Source organism: Staurois parvus, unplaced genomic scaffold, assembly GCF_062004578.1.
Source record: "Staurois parvus isolate SC_StPar_1 unplaced genomic scaffold, SC_StPar_1.0 ptg000235l, whole genome shotgun sequence".
Taxonomy (NCBI): Eukaryota; Metazoa; Chordata; class Amphibia; order Anura; family Ranidae; genus Staurois; species Staurois parvus.
The window spans coordinates 5979306-6000134 of NW_028318031.1; the positions used below are offsets into that span (position 1 = coordinate 5979306).

At 40.1% G+C, this 20829-nt stretch overlaps 2 protein-coding genes across 2 annotated transcripts in view; one reads left to right on the forward strand and one right to left on the reverse strand.

Moving 5' to 3' along the window:
* DYNLT2B (dynein light chain Tctex-type 2B) overlaps window positions 1–3763 on the reverse strand; it is a 28850-nt gene extending 25087 nt beyond the window's left edge. The window contains exon 1 of the mRNA XM_089680122.1: window positions 3626–3763. Within this exon, the coding sequence (XP_089536248.1) occupies window positions 3626–3678 (53 nt within the window). The 5' untranslated portion in view covers window positions 3679–3763. The remainder of the gene's footprint in view (window positions 1–3625) is intronic.
* PDCD1 (programmed cell death 1) overlaps window positions 1–20829 on the forward strand; it is a 118672-nt gene that overhangs the window by 59530 nt on the left and 38313 nt on the right. The window lies entirely within an intron of this gene.

The following is a 20829-nucleotide window of genomic DNA, read 5'->3' on the forward strand; positions in this document are numbered from 1 at the left end:
AGGGGTGGGGGGAAGGATTTTCCTATCTCCAGCATCTGTGCACCAGCAGCAGTTTAGAGACAGAATCATGCTGGAATGTTAAGACATCAGGGAGTCAAACGATTGCGTTTGTCCCAATCCAACAAAATATTCCTGTGTAGAGGCCTGGAATGAAATGGGCAAAAGGTACCACCTTGGAAGAGGTCACAATCTTCCCCAGAACTCTCATACAGAGGCAAAATTAGGGATTTCTCAGAAACCCAAGCAAGCCCATCTGAAACCAAAGACAAGACATTCCCCAGAAGAAGAATCCCTTGTGCCTGGGCAGGATCTAGGGTCCGGCCAAGATATTCCAAACCCCGGGCCAGGATTGGGACAGATTTCTATAATTTCAGAACTCATCCAAACCTCTCAGGTTACAACACCCCCTCATCGCCTGCCAAATTGCTCTCTGAAGATCTAATGTCCAGGTTTCTGGGACCGCTCACCCCCTGCATCCTCTCTGCTGTCTGTGAGACTTTGGCCTGCTGACCTTTGCTGATCACAGAGGTCCCAGTCAACCAAGAGGGCACTATGCCAAAAACCCCCATTGTTAGATGGTTACCCTAGGACAGTGATGGCGAACCTTTTAGAGACTGAGTGCCCAAACTGCAACCCAAAACCCACTTATTTATCACAAAATGCCAACGCTGCAATACACCTGAATACCAACAAACCATACATTGACATCTTTTGTCTTAAAAGACAAAACACAATAACAGAGCTCCGACTGACCATCAGCACAAGGGGACAAAGTTCCTCTGACTACCAGCACAAGGGGGCAAAGTTCCACTGACCACCAGGTAAAAGGGACAAAGTTCCACTGACTACCAGCTAAAGGGTACAAAGTTCCACTGACCACCAACACAAGGGGGCAAAGTTCCACTGACCACCAGCTAAAGGGGAAAAGTTGCACTGACTACCAGCACAAGAGGACAAAGTTCCACTGATCACCAGCACAAGAGGGCAAAGTTCCACTGATCACCAGCTAAAGGGGACAAAGTTCCACTAACCACCAGCACAAGATGACAAAGTTCCACTGACCACCAGCACAAGGGGACAAAGTTCCACTGACCACCAGCACAAGGGGACAAAGTTCCACTGACCACCAGCACAAGGGGACAAAGTTCCACTGACCACCAGCACAAGGGGACAAAGTTCCACTGACCACCAGCACAAGGGGACAAAGTTCCACTGACCACCAGCACAAGGGGACAAAGTTCCACTGACCACCAGCACAAGGGGACAAAGTTCCACTGACCACCAGCACAAGGGGACAAAGTTCCACTGACCACCAGCACAAGGGGACAAAGTTCCACTGACCACCAGCACAAGGGGACAAAGTTTCACTGACCACCAGCTAAAGGGGACAAAGTTCCACTGACTACCAGCACAAGGGGACAAAGTTCCACTGACTACCAGCACAAGGGGACAAAGTTCCACTGACCACCAGCACAAGCTAAAATCTTGTTTTAATAAAAACGAATGTATGCAAACTCACAACCAGTCCAATATATATATATATATATATATATATATATATATATATATATATATATATATAAAATCTCCTTGGCAGCGTACTGACCGGCCATGCGAAAGCTTGGATGAGTCGCAGCTAATGAGTCACGGCTTGTGACATCATTGCCTGGAGCCGCTACTCCTTTCTGAGCATGGCCATGGCCCCCATGTGTGCTGTTATCCAATGCTCAGTTGCTGGGGTAAAGCTGTGGTGACTTGGCTTGCGTGCCAACAGGGAGGGCTCTGCGTGCCCATTGCAGCACGCATGCCATAGGTTTGCCACCACTGCCCTAGGAGTTTACTTCCAAATCTACCTGTGCCCCCACCCACTGCCAAGGAAAGGTGTTTTGCCCCTGTAATACTTGCTGTGAATAGTAGTTCCACATGGCAGGTAGGCCCACAGGGATGGAGTTACTGAGACCTGTACTACCACAAGGAAGATGCTGCGCAACCTGCTGTCCCCCAAGTTGTTCTGCTGCTGAAAGTCCTGCTGTGCCTTATAGTCCCACTTTTTCACAGGCAGTGAATCCAAGGTCACTAACGCTAGGGTGCTCTGCCTACTCATGACATCATTGGCCCTTCCCTGCATGCATGTGGTTCTGCTGTCTGGTGCAAATGCTGGAAGCAGAGAATGATCTCCACCCCCATATTTGACACCATGAGCCTCACTGACTGCAAAAATTGCATTTATGGGATTAAAAACAGAGCAGGAGGATATAAAACTAGAGTTTGCAGATGCATCGTTTTGTTTTTTAAGTGGAACTAAAGTCCTCATACTTACCTTCTCACTAATGGTCCAAAGTCCCCAAGGAGTCCCTCATTGTCACTGGCATCTTCTCCCTGGCTTCTTCTGGGTGTCTTAGGAATGATGTAAGTCCTGTGCATGCACAGCAGTCAGTCATCATAGCACACAGGAACTGCACCGGCGATTAGTGACTGAGCTGTGCATGCGTAGCTCAGTTTCCCACACCACAGAAGACTGCATGCGGGCAGGTAGGTGAATTTTATCGCAGAAGAGACAATGCATGTGATAAATAGTCTGCCTGCTCATAGGTTTTTGTATGATGTCTTTAGTTCCACTTCAAAAGCATCTAAACACAAGCATTTACTGATAATTTATGCAGAAACCTCTGTGCCAGAAAAACGAATGCAGGCCATACACAGGTCGCATTGCAAACAAATTTTCTTTAGAAAATTGGAAATTTTGTGCATTTTGTAATCCGATGGTGCCACCATTGATTTAGAAATTGAACCAAACAATCCTTTAATTTCACCTCATGTTGCTACATAAAAGAATTTTCATGGCCAAGAATTTTCTTTTCTTTCCAGGTCACAGCTCATGCTCATTTCTTTTTCAGTTACATTGCTCGCACGATTCTCCCATCATTGATTAGAAATTTGTTCATTTCTCAAAAAATTTCCAACATGACCGATCACTCAAATTTAATGGTCACTCAAAAATCGTCCGTTGCTGTGGCCCATTATTGGTGCAAAATTTGAATGAAAATTCTTAGAAAAGATTTTTGAAAAAAATTCTTTCGGAATTCAACCCATGCATGGTCAGCTTAAGGCCACTTTCACACGTGTGGACCAATGGGGTACGCCTGTCCATTTCTCAGGCAGACCCGATCGATCCATCTATAGACTTCTATGGACCTGCGGGGTTCAGCGGACCCCCGCCGACATCCAATCGTGTACAACAAAAACAGACGGACGGGGTCCGTTCCCCATCCGTCCAGCGGATCGGATTGGATGACAATCGGGTGGAAACGGACAGGCGGTCCGTTTCCATCCAACCATCCCATTGAAATCAACAGGCAACAACTGTGTGATAACCGAGACCTGTCATCCCCCTGCTCAGTGAGGATCAGCGGAGAGATCCCCTGCTGAGCAGGCAGATCATGTTGTCAGATCCGCCCCCTCTGAAAGGAGCCTATGTCTTTAGAAAACACACATGTACATGGGAAATGGAAATCTGAAATGACAATAAAAACAGACAATGCGATTGAATTGAGTAAAAAATCAGCTCCCCTCCAAGCTCCAGTACAAGCACCTCAATCCACATTAATGTGCCCTCCACACTTACTTATGCTGGAAATTTGGTCGAATAATATAAGAATTCTCCGTGCTTTCCCCCATTGTAGACGGATGCTCAACGTCAAAGCACTACAGCTTCTCCGTCACCATGACTACCGGCCCCTCAGCAATCTCTTCCTCTCATGCGCAATCCCACGCTTCCGGATGGTCACTAGGGTCTGTAGCTTGAAAGCAGTATGTTACTGCGCCGCGGCAGCCATTTTGTTGAAGCCCAGCTCTTCCATTATTCTTCAGCAGGTGTATGTGTGCGGACTTGCTCACAAGCTATTTGTGTCAGAGAATTCATAGATCATGTCAGTGGACTGCAGGGAAGCTCCTTCATGTACTAAAGTCATTCCAAGAACTTTCAATGACTTAGGTTGCTTTCACACTGCTTTACTTTTGCTGTTTCATTTAAAAAACCAGATGAAAATTGTGTGGCCATGTATTCCTATGGAACTCTTCACACTGATTCATTGCTGGTCAGGTGTGTTTTTAAAATCCTGCTTGTTGCATTTCTGGTGCAGGTAAAAAAAAAACTGCACCAAAAATGCACCTCGCTATTGAACTAAATGGGAAATGCGGCAGAAACGCACCCGCAGTGCATTTTTTTGGGTGCATTTTTGCTAGGATCAGCGTGAAATTAGCCTTGTATGGCACTTTGAGCTTTTATAACCCATTTGCTGCCAGACCAATTTTACAATTTTTCACACACATGGAAAATGTGCATTTTTGCCTTTAGATCTTTACATCTAAAGAACTAAAAAGAATTTTAATGCACCGCCTATGTACAAAATTTAGGGGATTGTAGACGTTCACCATTTTGCAGATGTACACAGTTTTGAGCTTTGTCATTTTTAGATTTTATATTGTGTGCAACAAAATGCATCTCACTGTTTTTTGACTGGAAATATAGGTTTCATAAACATTTGCAGAAATATTGTGTCAGAATAAAATTGCAGCTCCTATGTTTTTATTCCATAGGCCCTCTGCTTTCAGAAAATACATATTGTTTTGGAGAGGTGTTTAACATTTCAAATGAAAAACAGAGTAATGGAGAGTTACAACCCTTATCAGTTTTTTTGCCACTTAAGGAGATTTCCCTCACTTCCTGTCCCATAGCCTGAACAGGAAATGAGAGGAAATCCCTCCAAAGTGAGGGAATCCCAGGGTGTAACCAGAGTCACCACAACTAGTGTCCCATTGGCAGTGACAACTAAAAATTTGAAATTTCTATTACTTTAATAATAATGGTATACACTACAAATAGAGAGGGTGAATCTCTCTAATGGGGGCACAGACAGCAATAAAAAAAGAAAAAAAAAAACTTTAACCACTTTCTGCTTATCCACAGTATTTTTACTGTGGATGAGGACATGGCCAGGCTCAGCAACCTAAATATACAGTCATGGCCGAAATTGTTGGCACCCTTGATATTTTTCCTGAAAATCAAGTATTTCACACAAAAAAGGTATTGCATTAACACATGTTTTGCTATACACATGTTTATTCCCTTTGTATGTATTGGAACAAATATAAAACAGAGGCAGAAAAGCAAATATGACATAATGTCACACAAAACCCCAAAAATGGGCTGGACAAAAGTATTGGCACCCTTAACTTAATATTTGGTTGCACACCCTTTGGAAAACATAACTGAAATCAGTCGCTTCCTATAACCATCAATAAGCTTCTGACACCTCTCACCCGGAATTTTGGACCACTCTTCCTTTGCAAACAGCTCCAGGTCTCTCTTATTGGAAGGACACCTTTTCCCAACAGCAATTTTAAGATCTCTCCACAGGTGTTCAATGGGATTTAGATCTGGGCTCATTGCTGGCCACTTCAGAACTCTCCAGCGCTTCTTTGCCATCCATTTCTGAGTGCTTTTTGACGTATGTTTGGGGTCATTGTCCTGCTGGAAGACCCAGGATCTTGGACGCAAACCCAGCTTTCTGACACTGGGCCCTACAGTGCGACCCAAAATCCTTTGGTAATCCTCAGATTTCATGATGCCTTGCACACAGTCAAGGCACCCAGTGCCAGAGGCAGCAAAACAACCCCAAAACATCATTGAACCTCCACCATATTTTACCGTAGGTACTGTGTTTTGTTCTTTGTAGGCCTCATTCCGTTTTCGGTAAACAGTAGAATGATGTGCTTTACCGAAAAGCTCTATCTTGGTCTCATCTGTCCACAAGACGTTTTCCCAGAAGGCTTTTGGCTTACTCAAGTACATTTTGGCAAACTGTAGTCTTGCTTTTTTATGTCTCTGTGTCAGCAGTGGGGTCCTCCTGGGTCTCCTGCCATAGCGTTTCATTTCATTTAAATGTCGACGGATAGTTCGCGCTGACACTGATGCTCCCTGAGCCTGCAGGACAGCTTGAATGTCTTTGGAACATGTTTGGGGCTGCTTATCCACCATCCGGACTATTCTGCGTTGCAATCTTTCATCAATTTTCCTCATCCGTCCACGACCAGGGAGATTAGCTACAGTGCCATGGGTTGCAAACTTCTTGATAATGTTGCGCACTGTGGACAAAGGCAAATCTAGTTCTCTGGAGATGGACTTGTAACCTTGAGATTGTTGATATTTTGCCACAATTTTGGTTCTCAGGTCCTCAGACAGTTCTCGTCTCCTCTTTCTGTTGTCCATGCTTAGTGTGGCACAGACAGACACACAATGCAAAGGTTAAGTGAACGTCTCTCCTTTTTATCTGCTTTCAGGTGTGATTTCTATATTGCCCACACCTGTTACTTGCCCCAGGTGAGTTTACAGGAGCATCACATGCTTGTAACATTCTTATTTATCCGCAGTTGTGAAAGGGTGCCAATACTTTTGTCCAGCCCATTTTTGGAGGTTTGTGTGACATTATGTCGAATTTGCTTTCTTTCCTCCCTTTTTTTGTTTTGTCCCAATACACACAAAGGGAATAAACATGTGTATAGCAAAACATGTGTTAATGCAATACGTTTCGTGAGAAATACATGATTTCCTGGAGAAATATCAAGGGTGCCAACAATTTCGGCCATGACTGTACGTTGCTAAGCACATGCTCCCTGGAGTGTGCAGTACACTCATGCCACAACCACTCTGTCCACAGGACAAAACAGATTATAGTTCACAGTACCCCACTTCATTGAGCTGCCAGGGGATTGTGATTGCTATGCAATTACATGATCACAATGTCAACAAAGCAATTGTGAACAAATTTCTTTCATAACAGCTCTGATTCCTATAGTGATGCTGTGATTGGCCCACAGCTATCACATGGTACCTGGGCTAATCACAGCACCCTGTACTATTTGATAGCTGTGGGCCAATCACAACATCACTAGAGTAGGCACAGCTGTTATGAATGAAATCCCTGATTACCCCCAGAGTAGTACAGTGCCTCTTTGGTAAAAAAAAAAAAGTTTAAAAAAAAATTAAATAAAAATAATTTGTACAGTGTAATAGTTAAAAATTTGTATTTTATTTTGTCACTAATCAGTATCCCAGATAACCACCACACCAGTCATATGATGATGCTGTACTGCACTGGTGACTGTATGTAAAAGAAAATTGTGAAAGAAATACATTTTATTTAATTTCTTCTTTTTTAAAAAAAATAGTGACAAAAATTACAACTGTAAAAAACTCACCATGCCTGTTACTAAATATCTCAGGATTGATCAATTTTAACCACTAGCCTACAGGGCACATATACCCCCTTCCTGCCCAGGCCAATTTCCAGCTTTCAGCACTGTCACACTTTGAATGACAATTGCGCGGTCATGCAACAATGTACCCATATGACATTTTTATCATTTGTTTGAGACAGAGCTTTCTTTTGGTGGTATTTAATCACCTCTGGGATTTTTATTTTTTCTTAAACAAACCAAAAATCACTGAAAATTTTGAAAAAAATTGTTTTTTCTTAGTTTTTGTTATACAATTTTGTAAATAAGTGATTTTTCTCCTTCAATGATGTGCGCTAATGAGGCTGCAGTGATGGGCACTGATAGGCTGCACTGATGGACACTGATAGGTGGCACTGATGAGGAGGCACTGGTAGGTTGCACTGATGGGCATTGACAGGCATCACTGATGGGCACTGAAAGGCAGCACTGATACATGACACTGATACATGACACTGATATATGGCACTGATAGGCAGCACTGACTGGCAATGAAGGCGGCACTGACTGGCACTGTTAGGCAGCACTGACTGGCACTGTTAGGCGGCACTTACTGGCACTGATAGGCGGCACTTACTGGCACTGATAGGCGACACTGACTGGCACTGATAGGTGGCACTGATATGTGGCACTGTTTGGCATTGATAGGTGGCACTGACTGGCACTGATGGCTGACATTGAAAGGCAGCTCAGATGGGCACTGATATGTGGCATTGATGTGGCGCTGATGGGCACTGGCACGTGGCACTGATGGGCACTGGCACTGATGAGCACTGACAGGTGGCACTTCTGGGGCCACAGTGATCATCAGGGGACACTGATCATCAGTGCCCTGATGATCAGTGTACATGTCCCCTCCATGGAAAGCCGATTACCGGCTCTCCTCTCCTCTCCTCTCTTCTCGAGCTGTCAGCGTGACAGCTCGAGAGGAGAGAAATGCCAATAACACATTTACATGTGATCAGCTGTGATTGGACACAGCTGATCACATGACCAAGCCGACATCTTCGACTCTCTCCGTGATGCGCTGTGTCTGAGGGACACAGCGGACCAGCGATCGCCGCGCTGAACGCTCCCTGAGCTGCGCATGTACAGTGAGAATGGTAGGACGTCATATGACATCCTATCAGAACGAGAGAACCACCTTGCGCCCATCATTGTACTATAGGGCGGGCGGAAGGTGGTTAAAATATACACTGTATTGCCAAAAGTATTGGGACACCCCTCCAAATCATTGGATTCAGGTGTTCCAATCACCTCCATGGCCACAAGTGTATAAAATCAAGCACCTAGGCATGCAGACTGCTTCTACAAACATTTGTGAAAGAATGGGTTGCTCTCAGGAGCTCAGCGAATTCAATCGTGGTACTGTGATTGGTTGCCACCTGTGCAATAAGTCCATTTCCTTGCTACTAAAAATTACATGGTCAATGGTTAGTGATATTATAACAAAGTGGAAGCAACTGGGAACAACAGCAACTCAGCCAGCAAGTGGTAGGCCACGTAAAATGACAGAGCGGGGTCAGTGCATGCTTAAGTGCACAGTGCGCAGAAGTTGCCGACTGCAGAGTCAATAGCTAAAGACCTCCAAACTTCATGTGGCCTACAGAGTAGCACAACAACACTGCGTAGAGAGTTTCATGGAATGGGTTTCCATGGCAGAGCAGCTGCATCCAAGCCTTACATCACCAAGTGCAATGCAAAACGTCGGATACAGTGGTGTAAAGCACGCCACCAATGGACTCTAGAGCAGTGGAGATGTGTTCTCTGGAGTGACGAATCACTCTGTCTCTATCTGGCAATCCGATGGATGTGTCTGGGTATGGCAGTTGCCAGGAGAATGGTACTTGCCTGACTGCATTGTGCCAAGTGCAAACTTTGGTGGAGGGGGGGATTATGGTGTGGGGTTGTTTTTCAGGGGTTGGGCTTGGCCACTTACTGTAGTTCTAGTGAAGGGAACTCTTAAGTCATCAGCATACTAAGACATTTTTGGACAATTTCATACTCCCAACTTTGTGGGAACAGTTTGTGGATGGACCCTTCCTGTTCCAACATGACTGCGCACCAGTGCACGAAGCAAGGTCCATAAAGACATGCATGACTTGACTGGCCTGCACAGAGTCCTGACCTCAATTCGATAGAACACCTTTGGGATGAATTAGAGCGGCGACTACGAGCCATGCCTTCTCGTTCGACATCAGTGCCTTACCTCACAAATGCGCTTGTGGAAGAATGGCCAAACATTCCCACAGACACACTCCTAAACCTTGTGGACAGCCTTCCCAGAAGAATTGAAGCTGTTATAGCTGCAAAGGGTGGACCAACTCAATATTGAACCCTATGGAGTAAGACTGGTATGCCATTAAGGTTCATGTGTTTGTGAAGGCAGGCGTCCCAATACTTTTGGCAATATAGTGTATACACCACAGATTGTAGACGCTATAACTTTCCTACAGACTAAATAATATACACTGATTTGGGTTATATTTACCAAAGAAATGTAGCAGACTACATTTTGGCCTAAATTTATGAAGAAATATTTATTGTTTGCAAAATCGTATAACAGAAACTAAGAAAAACATTTTTTTCTAAATATTTGGTATTTTTTCATTTATATAGCAAAGGATAAAAAACCCCAGTGGTGATTAAATACCACCAAAGGAAAGCTCTATTTATGTGAAAAAAAATTATATAAATTTTATTTTGGGTACAGTGTTGCATGAGCAAGCAATTGCCAGTTAAAGTAACACAGTGCTGAATAGCAAAAAAATGGCCTAGTCATGAAGGGGGTAAAATCTTCCGGAGGGCAAGCGGTCACTGTCACAAAGGGGGCTGACTAGGTGATTGGTTTTCTTGGAGACATCGGGAATCTTTTAGATGTCTCCCCTACATGCAGCCCAAGCAGATGCTGCTTACCTGGCCACTACCGTACAAATTGTGACAGCTCTGAACCAAAAAGTGCAGAGAGCTTTTAGATTCAAACACAGCAATAGAAATTGGGGAACAGACATTACATGATCTCCTCCAACTCACCATCCTGAGAGGTGGATGAGCCCAGGAACCATGGCAGATAGTGATCAGAAAGACTTTGGAGGTGTGTAGAATTGATCGGGTGGCCTTACAGAAATCCAGATTACTGCTCCATTAAAGAGCAGAGCCAGCTGACCAACTTTGAAACACGTCCTGCCACAAGCTTGTTTTACTCCTTTGATTGTCATGACTTACCCTTCTTGGCTAACAAAGGGTTAAAGGAAACCTGTCACATTAGAACAGACTTAGACACAGAATTGTCAACTCTCCTTAAAATCAAAGGAGTCACCAAGTTGTCCGCTTATATTGTTGTGAGCTGTAACAATGTTAACCGCTCCAGGCAAGTAAACGTTCACATGGCTCCTCCACACATCAATTGGTGCTGGCCAGATCCGTGATTGTAGACACTATGCGAACGTGAAAGCAGGTTGGCCACACTTCAACGATGTTGTAGATAAAACATTTATTTTAATCTTCAGTAAAATAGCAATACAAACATGACAGTGCCCACAAGGGACAGAGGAAAGTAGATGCGTTTCACACAAACGTGCTTAGCCATAGTCATTGACTATGCACTTGTTTGTGTGAAACGCGTCTACTTTCCTCTGTCCCTTATGGGAGCTGGTATGTTTGTGTTGCTGTTTTTCTGAAGATTCAAATAAACAATGTTTTATCTACATCGTTGAAGTGCGGCCAACCTGCTTTCAAGTTCGCATAGTGTCCACTTCTGTTACCAACTCTCTGAATGATGTACAAATCTCTGATGATTCTTCTCATCTACTATAGAACTGAACAGCCATTCTCCTTCCAGGTGTCCTGTGTTTTGTTAGACAGTGCTGCTGTAAAAAGAAGTGGATACGTATTTTGCTGTCTTGGTTATCTTTTTTTAAAAGGCAGACAACGTTGACACATGAGCACAGTGCAGTCTTATATTACTCTATCTAGGTGGCTCTTAAACACTAAAGTTCTTTACTGGAGCCCTGTATAAAATCTAGGAGGTGTAGAGGTGGTGTCTGAAAATATTTATTTTATTGTAGAAATGAAAAATAACATTCAATGCATTTTTGGAACTACAAAGTCCCCTATTCATTAGGGCTTAAAGCCCAGCTGCAGGAGAAAACATAGCAATGCTCGTTTAGGTCTTGGGGACATAGAAAAGAAGGGGACACTAGTTCTGATGACAACCAGGGATTCCCATGCTTTGGAAGGATTTACTCTCACTTCCTGTTTTGGCTTTGGGACTGGAAGTGAAGGGAAATCTCCCCAATGGGACACAGATGACTAAAAAAAAAAACGACGGGTTAAAACCCTCCCTTACTCTGTCCAAAATATTTTTCCTTTAGTTCTACCTTTTCCCTTCAACCACTGCTGCTAATCCACAACCCCTTTCTGACTAGCAATGCTTAAAGTTTTGTGTAGCCAGGTGCTTGGTTAGCGTCAGAGAGTGATTTAGGACTCTGTGCTGCAGAACTCTTTGTGCTCCCAATGATCTTCAGCTGAATGGTTTAGTACTACCTCACCTTCATCCACCATGGTGAACTGGCAAGCAGAAGGAGCTCAAGAGATATGATGGTTTTGTGAAAGTGGAAAACCCAAATACTCCTGCGCTTAGGGATGGACTCAATGTCATAGGGATCACACAACGAATGTCTTGGAATATGCACGCCTTGCTGCCATCAAAGAACCGGGGAGTCCAAAAGTACTAATAGAGAGAAACAAAACAGAGGGTGCACCAGCCTTGTGCATTACCTTTAAAAATACGTTTATTACATTTAAAAGAAGGTATTCTACTCACAAAAGTACATGAATATAAGCACATCATATGAGACCGCTCTGTCCAATTCGCACTTCGTTTCTGAATGGTGATGAGAATGATGGACATCCAAAATCTCTGACGTGTTTCGATGACTAGCCTCTTCCTCAGATGGTTGGCAGCATTGAATCATGGGAGATTAAGTTCGGGAAATAAACTTTACTATGACAGTCTTTGGACTATTGGAGTACAATTCCTAGTACGAGCTGATTATAAGGGGAGAGAGAGTTGTATTTTCTCAGGCTGAATACCGAAGAACTTTATCTTTGCATCGAGGAGACTAAAGTGTGCACATCACTGCTCCTGTGCACACATCAACCGCTACAAGCCTCCAGCCATGTGCTGAGGACCAGAGTCTCTCCAGGCAGATCCAGAAGTGAGTTGACATCTGAACAGTGAGGCCACTGTTGCTGTATCACTAAGACTGGTGAGAGGACACTGCTGCCATTAACCTGTTGCTGCTAGCAGAGACTGAGCACATAGGGACTGGCCATCTAAATAGCAGCATTATTTACTGCATGAATACTTTACTGGGTCTGTACTCATGTGCACCACTGTAAAGACTGGGCCCCAACACTTTGCGGCTGAAGAACTAGGGCTAAAGACTGCTCATTCAGCTGCTTCACAAAAACTTTGCCCATTGTCCATAGTAAGAGGTACCTCTTTAGGCAGTCTAAAGTTTCATCGCTACCATTCATCAATCTAAAGTAGATATAGCCTACTGCTTACAAAGGAGTTATTGCAGTATTGATTATCGTTGCTGTTACTGTTTTCTAATACCATTATTTATTGCTGATTTTGTGGATTACCAGACATACTCTAAATTAGCTGCATAGAATGCCATTCTATGCTGCTATAGCATAGTGAACTATTTTGTCTAGTGAACTGTGATTGACCTAATCCTTTACTTACTCATTTATGAAAAGTGTTATTTGCTGCAACCAGTGACACTATATTGGGTAAATTCTCCACTCACCTGTCTGATGTTTGCTTTTTGATACTGAACCTTACTTGTGTGTAAGGTATCTGTATTTGTGCTCCCAATAGCAGTGCAGTAACCATTTGCTTAACTGGGTGTGTCAGTTGGGGCTGAGGTTGTTCTCAGTGTTGAGGCAGAAGAACAGAGAACGCAATCTACTGTACGTGATCTAGCTTTTCCAGGTATAGGGCATAAGTGGTCCCACCCTGCTCAATCTGTGCTGTCATTCGGTGTAGCAAAAGTTGGTCAGCAGGTCTCTGTCAAAGATTTATGGTCAAGACCTGCTGATTGGCTTAGCGAAATCACAAAGAGCAGCAATGTGGCTGTTTTCTTCTCTCTGCAAAGCATTGAGAAAAAACAATCACATCTTTTAGTAAAAACAGTACATATTGAACATTGCTCGGCACACAGTTAACCCTTTAATTGCCCCTAGATGTTAACCCCCTCCCAGCCTAGGTTACATATATGACAGCACTACATTAAATATAATTTTAATACAACCCCCTAAGCCTCTAAATCCCCCAGATTGGAAGAATTAATGTGCCATGCACACCAAACCCCTCCCAACTTCATTAACTTCCATCAGCTAATATATATATATATATATATATACACATACATACATATACATACACACACACATACATATACATACACACACACACACACAAACCTTCCCGACACAAGCAGACAAATCCTTTACTCTTCAACACCTATACACTGAATGAATTATTTTTACATATTTTCTGCCTTCCTTACTGAGAGACTGTATACTTTTTACAGTATAATCTACATTAGGGTGTCTCATCTTTCTTATCATTTAGGATAAGGGAATCAGACTGAACGCTGAACCCCTGAGGTGCATACTTGTTCCGATATAGAAAAAGTACTAAAACCATAAGATTAGCTAGACAACCAGAGAACCAGTATTTTTAGCAATGGGCCAAAAATTCCCGTTTAGTGGAAGGACCCTTTCACATAGGCATTCTGATCAGGTTTGCCTGTTAGTTTTTCAAGTGGATCTGTTTGGGAGCTCCATGCAGCCCTATGGACAGACGAATGTAAATAGACTTGCATCCATTTACATCTGCCCACCTCCGGAATCATCCAGGTCTGAAAAAAAATGGAAAAGGACATTTTGTGGACCAGATCAAAGTTAGCCTGACATAAACAGACTGCAGATTCCAATTATACCCAGCCATTCATAGAACTCACAGGGATCCGCCCATGTCTACCGGGCAGAGACTGAACAGGCATGGACAGATCTGACATCTGTCCCACTCGGCTCTGATCAGCAGGGTATTTGTTCACAGATCCCCTGCTAATCATAGCGGTCTCTCCTCTGTGTGAAAGGAGCTGAAGGCACAAAAAAAGTTCTAGCTATTTTACCCCATGGAGTATCAGCTAATTTGTAGAATAGTGTCTGACACCCTTGAAAATTATATGTGTGCCCCACTGCCTCTTTATCATTCTGACTGACAGCTCAGATTTCATAGAACATGCCAAGGAAAGCTCCCATTGCATTATGATAGCTAAGCCATTTTCCTTGTTCACATCTACATACTCTATTCATTGTTTTTGTCACATCCTGGAAAGAAAAACTGCACATTTGTTGACAGAGGCATGGGAGCTCCATAAGTATATTTATTTGGAATCAGTTGCAGTTTTTGTAGAATTAAATGGGCTAATACTTTTGATAACCAATGGGTTGCTATAACTTTATGCACATATGTTGTGCTCCTCAAATGGGTTGGCATACTGTAGGGGAGTTGTAAGACAACGTTGTCTGTTTTTAGTGAATGTAGAGGGTTATTTTTTGTTCTTTGTGGTTTATTTGTGATTTTGCAATATATATATGAACACAAATATTTTATACTGTATTTATTTAAGATAAATAATATATTTTTGTCTTGCCACATGTGTCATGCAAAGATATTTTCTTTTAGCTGGAGCCTCTGCTCTGGTTATTTCTCTTTTAGTTTTTCTGGAATTAAAGTGGGACTATGGGCAAAATTAAAAATTACATCTAATGATGCAATCTTCCACTAGAATTATCACTGCAGTTTTTGTTTTTCTGATTTCCCCCAGCATACTTTTGTTACCTGTTGATCCTGCCTGTGGAATATTGTTTCCACTTCCTTTAACAAGGTAAAAACACATTTTTTTCTGCAGCAAAATCATGCAGCGGTGATGTGACCTTGTCACTAGTCTTAGATGGGCATGTAGTTTTTAATGGGCTTTAGGCAAGCCAAGAAATAAAACTCAACTCCAACTAACACTTTTTAATCAGAACAATAGTTTTTATTTTTGTTTGTTTTTTTAAAAAGTTTGAAACACTATAAATTATAGATGACTTAAGTAACCCTGGCAGTGACTGGACAGCGTGCCCTGAATGTGAGTGTGGAAAACAAATTTAGTAAATAATGGCATGTGAAAACAAAAAGAAATTCATATAATGAACATTACTATTACATGTATTAACTGTGTGTGTATATATATATATATATATATATATATAGTCATGTAAGCAGCACTAGAATTAAAATAGCTAAATATCCCCCAAAAGTCACCATACATAGGGAAAATGGGTAATAACTGAATGTACTTTTATGTACAAAACATTCATGATAAAATGTTGCAAAATGTTCTGTATGTGTTTGCCACCTCTTTCTACGCACACACACAAAATCTTCTCCTGCACTCACAATATTAGTTTGTTAATTTTTCCTATGTATTGAGACTTTTGGGACACTTTATACAATATATATATATATATATATATATATATATTTATATACATAATTAAAATAAATAAATAAATAATAATAATAAAATTATATATATATATATATATATATATATATATATATATATACACATATACATATACAGTTTGTATTTGTGTTTTAACTCTAGTGCTTACATTACTAATTAGAAGCCGCATAAACTATATCTGCGTAAAGAACATTTGTGTAGAAGTATTTTTTCCATTTGCCATTTCCATTAAAACTGAATTAACTTGCTCAGAAGCTTGCACTGTCAAGAATTTATTTTGGTTACCGTTAAATGATATCACTCTGACAATGATTTTTCCTTTTTGTATGACTTCTGTATGTAGTTTTAGCATTTAATGTCAAAAAGAGAATCACTTGATGCTTTATATGGTGAATCACTCTAGGATAAATGACTGGCCACTTGTTAGAGACATCATTTAAAATGCCAGATTTGTTTTAAGCAATAACATTGGTATCTAAAATAATAAATGTAAAGCACTGCATAAATTGACAGCGCTATATAAATACTTGAAATAAATAAATGTTGGAAGAATATATATATATATATATATATATATATATATATATATATATATATATATATATATAAATAAAATTATGTTTATATTACTAACAGATATTTACATTTGTTGAGAAAACAGATATGGCAATTAAGTTCAACTTTTTCTTTTAATGAAAATACATTTCAGTTTCTGAAATAATAGCAGTATGTGATAGTTTTAGTTTAGATTCTGCTGATACTGATTCTTTATCATTCAGATATGTAAAAATTGAATACACACCTAATATCAGAACATCATATTTCAGGTATCCTCTTAGCCATATTTCAAGGAGAATGTTGGTTTATTACTTTCTTTAAAAAACATGTTGTATAGTATTGGTAATGTTAAGTTAACATTTCAAAACCGCATTACATACTTGCTATAGCTAAGGATGTTAGCTAATATTCTGCAGCATGTTATATGTAAATTAGCATGGCACTAATTTCTGAGAACAGAAATGCATTAACTCCAAAGATTGCTTTCATATGCTAACATGACTAACCATATCCTGTCTCATTTACTTTACTAATAGTTTCTTATACTGTGCACACATGTATAATAAATAAAATTTGTAAACTCACACAAGGAAACTTTGTAGCAATAAATGAGATAAATGGTAAAAAAAATAATCTCAGATTAACATCCACTCTGCTGTCATTTTCTTGATTGATGCATATGCTGTGGGAAATCTAGGTCTGTATATTTGCAAAGGTTTGTGTAATAGAATGTAGAGCCAAAGGTCAGCTGTAATTTGTAACAAAATGGAAAAAAATATGCATTAGAGACAATTATAATAAAATATAGCAAGACGGAATATTGAGTGTAAATCTTTTTCATGTTTTGCACTGTCATACTTTAAAAGAGAAATTTCTGATACTTGATAGACGTATTATTAATAATAATAATAATAATAATTTAAAGCGGCAACAGTATTCACAGCACTTTACAACATGAGGGCAGACAGTACAATCTAAGAGGAAGGGAATGTAAGGAAAACATTTTTTTAAATTAGATTTTAAATTTACAACATCTTCTGTGGAACAAAAATGATTGATGGCAGATTTTCTATCCTTACTGTCAGTTGTCATGCCACGGTAGTTTTGAACTGTATAGAATAAAAGAGCAAATTTGCCTGACCTCTGGACTAACACCTGGTCAATTGCTATTCCCATGTCCAGGACTATTAAGGAGTCTCTTATTGGGAAGGAAGGAAAAAAGGATATTGGGCAGGGTTAATGAAGTAAATTCTCTGCTAACAGCATGCAATTAAATTTGAAAGATGCAGAAAAGGGTTCATGGCTAGTAAAGCTGGACCTTTACATGTTTAAAATGCTAACCGGTTCACAGAAAATTCCACAGGGACCTTTTCTACTTTTTAGTTGTGTGTCTCCTCCAACTGCATCAAAATAGCAGTTGATAATGGGGGGTAGAAGCAATTTAAAATAGCTGATTTTATGGCTTTATTAAATGGACTTATTAACTATGAAGGAAATCTGAATGAAATGTACTGTCTACTCTTTTTATCTGCACATGACTGGGAATTCAAAGTGAACAAGAATTTGCTTTTATCATGATTGGAAAATTGAAGTGAATATTTACAAAATTTAGTGTATGAGGTTTATCTACTAGTTTAGTTAATCAGCCCATTTTGTTTTTCAGGAAGTTCTCCTTTGAAAAAATAAAATTGTGTGTGTAAAAAAAAAAAGAAAGACAAAAATGGCTAGGTCAGAATTTGATTTAGGTCAGTGTCAGTGCTAGAGTTAGGGTCAAGGTTAGAGTTAAAGGTCAGAGTCAAAGGTAAGGGTCAGTGTATTTTAGGTAGGATTAACCTCCCTAGCGGTATGAGTGTGTCCATATTTCTGTGCTGAAAGCGGTAAATTTTTTTGCATGGAAATATGTATTTTTTTTATTGTAGGCCTGTAATTTTTAGGAATAACTCACTGAAATCTGTCCGAACAAGAGTCTGATAAACATCCCGTGTATGATAAAACTTGAAACACGAAATCATAAATTATCATTTAATAAATAATTATAAAAAATAATAATATAATAATAAATGTAATTCAATAATATAATCAAACCAAAAACACTGAAATTTGAAATAGAGCGCCAAGTTCGCACATTGCTGAGCAAAGTCGCAGAATCGTTTTCAGTGTCTGATGGCGAATTTCCCCGCAAATCATTATCACTCAATACTGCAAGTGGTTCTAATTTACTATCGCTGTTCTCTAGCTGGTCTAAAACCGCTTTTGACATAAAGAGACGCTTTTTGGACGCCATGGACTTTTCTAAGTTTCCAGGCAGAAAGAACAGTCAAAATGCAGGCAGGGCACAGGACAAAGCACTAGGGACAAAACGTATGTGAAAAGCTTTGAAACAGTAATGTTTTACTATGTCATTTTCGCTTATTAGAAAATGACAGTTTCTAAAATTTTTAAATTTGCCGCCGGTTCCAGTCCCCGTACGTCCCGGTGCTCGCAGGGACCGGAACACGGAAGCCGGATGATGGCATCGGCAGGAGGAGATGGCCGGGGACGCTGCAGGGGACGCATCGCGGGAGCGAAGGACAAGGTAAGCACTGCAGGGAATCCCTGAGCAACGCCGCATGGTAAGCCCAAGTGTAGCTCGGGGATACCGCTTTTGGTACTGAAATTTTACCCTGAGCTACACTTAAGAATACTGCCAGGGAGGTTAAAAAAGCATTTTTTAATGTAGTATCAGTGTCAGTGGGGTTGATTTACTAAAACTGGAGAGTGCAAAATCTGGTACAGCTCTGCATGAAAAGCAGCTTCCAGTTTTTTCTTCTTAATTGAACAAGCTGAAGTTAGAAGGTAATTTGCTACTATGCACAGCTGTACCAGAGTTTGAACTCTTCAGTTTTAGTAAATCAATCCCAGTGTGTTTTAAGTAGGATAAAAAATCAAAATGCACAATATTGTTTATGGGCCCTACTACGGGTACAAATAACATACACATATGTGGTATCTTGGGCTGTAATTAACATTTATTTTCATAATCGAGTCATTGGCCGATTATTGTTTCGAACAATAGATTTATCAAGTAAAAACCTAAAAAAAGGTGTGGTGTATAATTTAGTTAATATATAAAGTTTAAAAAAAGACAGTTTTATTCTTGAATATCTATATGCAGTCATAAGTATAAAAAATCAGCTATATGGTTAGGGAACAAAATGTCTAATCCACTCTGAGAATAACAGAGAGAAGAGATATGCTGTATATACTATTAGAGGTTGCATGCATGATAGACTCTCTTGTTATAGGCAGGTAGCTTGATACAAGCTACGTGCACCTTCTGTCACTTAAGCCTCCTACACACAATGAGAATATCAGACAAATGAGTGTCTGTTTTTTTTTATTGCATGCTAATCTCATATTAAAAACGAATAGGTCAATAAAGTTACAACAATTCTCATAAAACAGAATACAACTTCAGAAGTGATGTAATGTAATGTATTATATTTCTTTGTTTCTGAGCATGCGTGGTCTTGGTCGCTTGATTATTTTTTTGTACAAATAATATATTAGTGATACGAAAATCGTTTGTTCTGATACCTTACAAGAAAGATTTTCATGCTTGTCCCTTCAGATATTTTTGCATGGACTATCGTGATTGGCTCTTAAAAGCTGTGTATTAACTAATAGATTATCGGACAATCGCTCCGAATGTGCTTTTTTCATCCAATTTATTGTGTGTATTAGGTGATATGTTGTCCATACACTGATGAATTGTTCCTTTGTTCGATTTTCTCATCTTTAGTGGGGTCAAATTGACGTTCCTTTTCAACCAAAGTTACTGGAAAATTCAAAGGAGCAGAATAGAAAACTTTTCTCAATCTAACGAATTTTCAGACAGTGTATGTAGGTTTTTGTTCAGAAATTACATTAATTTTAAAATTGAATGTTAAAAGCAAGTGAAATTTTGGAACGAAATTCATCCACTCATCAAAGAATTTTCCTACGATTGTTCTTGTCCAAAAATCACTATGTGTATGGCCATGTAGTAGCAGCATGCTTTGTTTATCACCTCTTACAATTGCATAAAAAAAAACAATAATTAGCCCTTTTAGTACAAAAACAGCAAATAATTACTACTATAAGGGGTTAACTTATATTGTGAAACAGTAAAAGTAAGAATATATAATAACATATATATATATATATATATATATACAGGGTGCAGCAACGTAACTTCCTTTTTTTCAAAACGCAATAAAACCCATTTTATGAATCAGATTTGTTTTTATTGTCTTTAATAATGTAAGTACATATCTAAAGTTCTGTTTTACACAGTTTTGAAAATCATATCAGGTAGGTGACGCCCCCCATTGTCCATACACTGAATACGTTAATTCAG